Source organism: Dermacentor variabilis, unplaced genomic scaffold (assembly GCF_050947875.1).
Source record: "Dermacentor variabilis isolate Ectoservices unplaced genomic scaffold, ASM5094787v1 scaffold_13, whole genome shotgun sequence".
NCBI lineage: Eukaryota > Metazoa > Arthropoda > Arachnida > Ixodida > Ixodidae > Dermacentor > Dermacentor variabilis.
The window spans coordinates 31,917,880-31,926,030 of NW_027460291.1; the positions used below are offsets into that span (position 1 = coordinate 31,917,880).

Sequence of the window (8,151 nt, forward strand, 5' to 3'; positions counted from 1 at the left end):
GATACTTCAAGCACACGCTTGGAAAGTTCACCTAGACGAAATTGTGCAAGACCTCGTTCTCGCGTGACTAAAACACTAAACTTAAAAGCGAATACTGAGGCGAAATTTAGGGCTATTACGTATATCGGCACTATATACACATTGAAAAAGAAAAAGAATACTTAGCCCGGGACCAGCAGTGAGCTTAAAAATAATGAAATATTGATGCTTAAAACGTTTCCTTAGCAAACATATTTTAAGAAAATCTCAGATTTGCACTAAATTTAGTGTCCTCTACTAAACCCTCACAATTCCGCAAATTATACCGTACATGTGTCATGCAAGTATAAGCTCCTTATATGGTGGTAAATAGTGAAGTAGGGCGTAATGTATGTGTTTCTTGCATTCACCCGCTGGTGTGCAAAACTGCTAACTTGTGCATTTGTTCTCGGACAGCTCCTAGTACTTTTATTTATTTATGTAGCCGCACAGGTTTTATCTTTCGTGGCTTCCTAGACACGTGTTCGGGACTTTGTCTAGATGCTCTCCGACTGTGTTCGCTGTTTTTCGGCATATTTTTGTGATTTCGTTTTGCTTTGCACGTGACGAAGAGTGGTCGGTGCCATCTACCGCTTTTAAAGTCACGTAATTAAAGAAGATAATAAATTTGTGCTTTTCTTGCACTGCAGGTTTAGTACAGAAGACACTGTCGGCAGCTCCTCTGGCCGTGCTGAGCAGGTTGTCGTTCGGCGTGTACATCACGCACTTTCCCTTTTACTTCCTGTCGATGAACGCCATGCGAACGAAGAGATACATGAGCGTCTTCTCGTGGGTAAGTGTTCAGGGTGCCACGCAGTTGCGCGCCGAACATTCGGCCTCCTTACGCATTGCGGTATCAGTCGCTATACGCATCAAGGCCACACATGTACCCGCTCGTTAAAAATAGGCGCTAAAGCGTTTCGTCGACAAGTTGACGGCCAAACCTGCAGCAATGCGGTTCTGAATCTGGCGAATTTGTGCGACGCTGTAACGTTAGTCTCAAGGGGTCTCACTACCTGACTGTGCTGCTTAACCGGAGCTCCGAGTGAAAGCTCCACAATGCGAGGCCTGCCTCCTACCCTGCCGAAAGTACTGCCATAAGATGCAGCAAAACGCGTTGGCGCACCTCACACCACATGCTCAAGTATTCCCAATACAGTATTTACATGCGCTTATTTACGGGAGTTCGCCTAACCTAATAATAATAATAATAATAATAATAATAATAATAATAATAATAATAATAATAATAATAATAATAATAATAATAATAATAATAATAATAATAATAATAATAATAATAAATTACTTATTTGTGGATTTACAGGTTACAAATATGGGCCTGTCCAAGCCAAAAGATGGCTTGTGGGGCAATGCCCGGTAGAAAGGGACAAGTCATAGCATACACCACTGTCGGTTTAAATCACAAATATAACTGGAGAGAAAGAAAAATCAGGCATACAAATCAAAGATGGGAGACTTTACATATCTTCGACTGCCTAAAGAGAACACACTAATTGGGAGGTCATCCAGAATACTTAGAACATAGAAAGCACGAACACGTTCCCCATATCTAATCCGCACTCTGGCCAAAATGAAATGATCTCTTGGACGCAGTGTTCGAGCAGTGATATATGGGAGACGAAATTCATTATTCCGCAGGTACGTGAGAATAACACTTTCTTTAAATGACAACTTGAATGAAGGCATACGTGAACAAAGAAACAGACTATAATTGTTGGGAATTGGAACACCATACATCACGGCACGAATTATAGATTTGAGTAAGCAATCAACCTTATTGCGCCGAAAGGCTGAACAAAAGTAAAAAGAGCAAATTCCATAGTGCAGCACGCTGCATCCTAATGCATGAGATATCATTTTCCTTGTACAAATTTGGCATAATGCTTCGCTAGAGTATAGCAAACATGCTATTTTGCGCAGCCGTTCACAACTGTTCGCCAAATGATTGTCTCGACATGCTGGAATCAAAAAGAACACCTAGATATTTGACACTGGAAATGTATGGAATAATAGGGCAGGCGCAATTATTACATTGAGGAGAATGAAGAAACAAAGGAATGATGACAGGAATACGTTTGAGAGGATTGTGGAAACATGCCAGCTTAGTTGTATTTTGATTGATAGAAATTAAGTTACTACACTACCGTCTCATGATAGTTACAGCGTCAATTGGCAATTCGGCTACGGCTTGATCATAATTAGCATGACGGGATACCAGAAACGTGTCGTCAGCGTACTAAAAAACTCAGCAATGAAGAATTGATTGAGCGAGATAGTTAACATATAAGTTAAATAAAAGAGGTGCCAAAATCGATCCCTGAGGAACTCCACTGGACAACTGTGTGGGCCTACTTTTAATATTTCTGATTACTACAACTTGAGATCGACCATGCAAATAATTTTCAAGGAAATTAAGAAATGCCCTCGAAAGCCATAGCTATGAAGTTTACAAAGTAGAACAGCATGGTTCACGGAATCAAAAGCTTTTGATACGTTTAAGAATAATGCGCAAGCAAATTCGCTGTTTTCAAGAGCATTATTAAGGAAATCAGTTAGTTCATCTAACGCTAACCTAGTGCCGCGCCCGGAGGTAAATCCATATTGGTTGGGTTATAGGAGATTATGCGCATCAATGAGGTTTCGCATTGCATAAAAACATGCTTTTCAAGTATCAGAGCAGTGCACCAAAGTATCGAAATATGTCTGTAGTTTGTAACAGAATTAACCTGTCCGCTTTGTAAGGGGGGAACTACAAGAGCCTCGTTGAGGCCAGGCGGCATGATTTGTGTTGCTATAATGTCGTTTGTGATTGCTAACAGAACACTCTTCAAGGGTTCAAAGTTTCTGCGAAGGATGTCCGCTAATACGCCATCTAATCCCACTGACTTGCACTGTTTGAAGTTGAAAAGGATGTAACAAATATGGTCTCTAGTGCACCGTCGCAGAAAGGCAGACTCAGCCACCGATTGCGGCACAATATAACTGGTCGTATTAACAGATACGTTAGTTGCAGCAGACGAGAAAAAATCATTAAATTGATCCGCTAGAAGAATACACGGAGGTCCAAAATTTTTAGCAATGGTTTCATACACACCTTTACGGGGACGACCCCTTAAATCGGTAACAGACCAAACCTAAATTGGATTATTTCTATATTCAGAAAATTTATTTTGGAAGTGTTTTCGTCTTCCAGCTCTAAGCGCGGCAGTAACTTTATTGAGAGCCATCTTATAAGCAGCACGAAGAAGGTTATCTTTAGGGGAACGACGATAACGCGCCCAAGCTGATTTTTTACCCGCTATCACGGATAAAACATTTCCATTTATCCATGGGCAGGCCGGTTTTCGTTGTTTTATGACAACCCCCATTTTACATGTGTGCACTATCTGTGCGTAGACAGCTGTAAAAGATGCTTACAGCTTACCTCCGGGAACTTCCGCAAGAAAAGATCGCCAATCGTAATGCTGTAGCGACACGTCAAGTTTTTTGTTATTAACAACCTCTCTTTCTGATATCGGTTTCTGGACGGTAATGTGCAGTGACGATAAAAAAGTACATCCCACAAAGAAGGGACCGGACAGCTTTTGCTCAACAATAAAAGACCTGGTCGCTCTCGGTACGCACGTTTACGTGATCTAGACATAAAGACACGACTGATGCGCCAGAAACTTCTACACTTGTTGGAAGGTTGATAACGGCTTTTATTCCAAAGTCAGCAAGCGTGTTCAAGTATTCCTCTACGATGTGTCGTTCTTTCTTCAGCACGTCAATGCTAATGCTCATATCATGCATACTTGACGAGATGGAAAAGTAAGTAGACCAACTCATCCACCAACATTCTGACGCTTTGGTTTGGAGGCCTATAGATAGCGAGCAAAGGGATGGCAAGATATTGTGTGTGAATGCGAAGCGCTAGCGATTCAGCAGTTGTAAAGGTTATGCTCAGAGAACTCTAAATCCAGCACTCTTCGATGAAAACAGCAATTCCACCGTCACGGCCATCTTTTCGCGTAAAATAAAATGATTGTGGTAACCTTGGAGGGAAAAGAAACCAATATGTTCTTGCCCAATATTTGCTTTAGTTATTACGAAAACATCAGCTTTGACCTTTACAACACTAATTTGGAAGCAAAATTCATTCCAGTCCTTGTGAATACTGCGCCCGTTAACATTAAGAACAGTGAAAGCACTTCGGCCAACTTTTGAAAAGAAATTAGAGAAGGTCAATCACGGAATTGTTAGCACAGAGCCATGAAACAATGACAAAGCTACAACAGACAAAGCAGAAAAATGAAAAAAAAGAAGCGGTCAGGCCAGCTGAGTCAAATCAGAAAGACTCATTATACGCACAATTGGGTCACCCTCCCTCTTCCGAGCATACATTGTGCCATGTTTCACCCACGCGAAATTGAAGTTCACTTCCTTACCATTAGACTTCGTCGCCCAGAGCAATTCTCTGTTGTATTTTGTCAAGTTTCCTACAATGAAAATAGAGGGCTCATTTTCCTGCGCCAGAGCATGCAATTTTTCCGTTTTGTCAGCCAGCTGTTCCTTATGTCTACCGAAAGAGAGCGCACCAAAATTGGCGCTGGTTTCTTGCCCTAACCAGGCAAACGGTGTACGGCTACGATGTGGCCTGCAAGGAATGAGTCAACGCCCAGCTGAGCGGCCAGTCCGGAGACAGTAGCAGTCAAGTTTTCACTCGGACTCTGGGATAAGCCATGAATTTCGAGGTTCGAGGACCTGCTATACTGGTCAGAGGCGTTTATTTTACTTCGAAGGCTTTGAATGGTAGCTGCTTGTGAAGCGACCTGATCCTGAAGTATCGCCACTTTCTATGACAATGCAGATACATTTTTGTCACGTGTTGCTGTTTCTTGCAGCAAGCAGTCAGATTTATTTGAGAAGAATTCAACCGAGTCGTGTATTTCTTGCATTTTTGTATTCGTTGCTACGATCGCAGACTTTAGGCACAGCAACTCGTCTATCTTAGAGGGAATCAAGGAAATAGACTCTACTTGCTCTCGAATGGAATCCAGCAACGGTAGATTTTCAGCAATGGTTGTCAACTGAGTAGAACTACCTTGGGGCGCATCCACTGATATGGATGTTTTGCATCGCCACTTTTCTCTCCTTTCTGCGCCAATAGCCGAAGAAAAGCATTCAGCCACATCTAAGCACTCCAGCCCGAGGTGACGTAACGATGCACAGCTGGAACAGTCCATATATCGGTCCTCATCAGAAAAAACATCTCCACACTGAGAACACTTCTTTTCCTTCATCACACAAGCTTACAAAAATACACACAGACGGTCGCTCAAAACAAAGGGCAGTTCTGCTGTCGGGGGCACAAGAGAGGCACAGAATTTCGGTGATCGCGAAACCAGCTCACCTGCAGTAACAAAATGAATCGTTTAGTTCCTGCTCTGGACGTGCCACCAACTGCACTTGCTGCCTGAAAGCGACGCCCTTTTAAAACGTGGATGACTGTGTACGTACATCTGAGCGCCACCTTGCGCTGCAAACCAAAGTCACGAAGAACCGGAACAGTTCCCCGTATTTCCAGCAGAGCTGTCACACCCACGAACCGTCTCGTGCAGAAGAATATTCGTCGTCCGCAGCACCACTTGAAAATGTCGTGACGTGTTGACGCACCTGCAGCAACAAAATGAATCGTTTACTGCCGGCTCTGGACGTGAATCCAACTGCCACATCGTGATTACTGGTGCCTTCGCTACAATCAGCTTTCATGCGTTCTTCGTAAATTGAAATTCTTGCGAATTTGCATCAGGAATTATGAACTTCGCATATTTATTTATTTATTTATTTATTTATTTATTTATTTATTTATTTATTTATTTATTACAGCGAAGCTCTATACCTCTACCGTCCAAGGAAATTTTCGTGTCGTTGTAAGCAAAAAGACTCCCCATACGTGGGCCGATCCCGTCGATAGTGCAATGCCGGGCCGACCCACTGCGTAGGTTAAGCAGGCCTTGACCACTCCCCATACGTGTTCCGATCCGGGAGATAGTGCAATGCCGGGCAGACCCGCGGCGGAGGTGAAGCAGGCGTTAAGTACTCCCCATACATGGACCGATCTCGAAGATAGTGCAATACCGGGCCGACCCGCGGCGGAGGTGAATCAGGCGTTAAGCCCTACCCATACGTGGGCCGATCCCGAAGCTCGTGCAATGCCGGGCCGACCCGCGGCAGAGGTGAGGCACGCGTTAAGCACTACCCATACGTGTGCCGTTCACGAAGGTTGTGCAATGCCGACCTGACCCGCGGCGGAGGTGATGCAGGCTTCAAGCACTACCCATCCGTGTGCCGATTCCGAAGATCGTGGAATGCCGGCCCGACCACGGCGGAGGTGAAGCAGGCGTATCGGAATGCTTAACCAGTAACCAGTATAACCAGTATCGGAGTGCTTAACACTCCCCATATGTGGGCCGATGCCGAAGATAGTGCAATGCCGGGCCGACCTGCGGTGGAGGTGAGGCAGGTGTTAAGTACTCCCCATACGTGTGCCGATCCCGAAGATCGCGCAACGCCGGGCCGACCGCCGGCGGAGATGCAGTTCCTCATTAAGGGGCTCGCATACACAGCTTCGCTGGTCATCCTTCTTTACAGAGTGGAAGTGCACTGAGTTTTTATTTATTTATTTATTTATTTATTTATTTATTAACATACCTGCGTCGTATGGAGAACATCACTGTATTTGTGCAAAAAAAGAAGAATGAGGGACATATAGGGCAACATAAATAGGTCAAAAACAACATTAACTTAGAATGCATTGATTTAAGGAGCATTAAATGTAAGCATATGTTATTGTTTTGTTTTAGCATATGAAATTAATGAGTGCGTAGTTTAGCCGACCGTTCTATGCTCCCAACATGATGATTTTCAGGGATCCAGTGAAGCTGCTGGAGCAGCTTTTAGCACCGAAGACTATCGATATTTTGCCGACAAAATAAAGCTAGGAAATGAGAACTTAAAATATCGTAGCGTGTCCTTCTTTCTTGCATTGTGTATTCATTTGTAACTGTCATCATTACAGGCCACCTCGACGGAACGGACGTGCATTTGCTCGTTCTTGCTTGATTGAGGCTTGCTAAAAGCCTTTTAGGCGCTATTCTTCAACATCGTTCAGGGCGATATGTTAGTAGATACTACCTTCTTCTCGTTCTGCGAAGTAATTTTCTTTAGCCGTTTGCTGCAGAATGCACGCGATTCCGCCTATTCAAGTAGACTACTTGAAAAGACAGACGTTAATCCGGCACGATTTCCACTCGTTCAAACAGAAGTTCACAGCTTGGACGTTACTAGCAAGTTTCACTAATTTTCTTAATTATTCACTCTAGTGCAGATTTTATATTTGTGTACTTGAGGCCCAGTATCGATGAAGTGATGTCCATGTAGTGAAAATTATGAAAAAATAACGCTTGGCTGACCTCGAAAACAGTGTCATTGTTTGTTCCTACGCTGTCGCTGATCTGACGTATACTGTATGTGTTCCACTGAATGCTCATTTTCGTCTTCCATGCCATCCTCTCAACAGTTTTTGGAGAGCGTGTCGGTATACGCGTGGAGCTGCATATTTGCACTGGCCCTGTTCCTGGCATGCGAGGCCCCCCTGGGTCGCCTGGACAAGGTCATCTGGGGAACCCCGAAGTTGAAAAAGCAAGGGGCCCAGATGAACGGCGCTTGTGACACGGAGGTTGCCCCACGCCAAGACGAAGCGCCCAAGTAGCCGACTGGCTATAAAGTTGTACATTTCGAAGTAAAAAGAAATACATACTTTTGTTCTGAGTCTTTCAAGTGCGAAGCACCATGACATGACATTATTGTGCACTACGTTGCCGAAATAGCAAAGCTCTTCGTTCGCGAATGCTCTTCGCTATTGCCCGGACACCAGCTAACAATATGTCCAGCATCAGTATTGGCTGGTATTTGCTTTTACGAAGAATTATATTGCGAAAAATGTTTGCGAATGCGGGCCACGCGGTCTTTTCAAATGACCTATTGCTTAGGCGCCATAAATGCAGAATTTTTCTAGTTTCTATTGCAGCCTCCATGAGGGCATCAGAATAAGAGAGAAAATAATTA

General features: G+C 43.8%; 1 protein-coding gene across 1 annotated transcript in view; it reads left to right on the forward strand.

Annotated features, from left to right (window-relative positions):
- LOC142566635 (nose resistant to fluoxetine protein 6-like) overlaps positions 1 to 7,795 on the forward strand; it is a 96,918-nt gene extending 89,123 nt beyond the window's left edge. Inside the window, exons 13-14 of the mRNA XM_075677469.1 lie at positions 669 to 811; positions 7,604 to 7,795. Of these exons, the coding sequence (XP_075533584.1) occupies positions 669 to 811; positions 7,604 to 7,795 (335 nt within the window). The remainder of the gene's footprint in view (positions 1 to 668; positions 812 to 7,603) is intronic.
- The last annotated feature ends 356 nt before the right edge of the window (positions 7,796 to 8,151 follow it).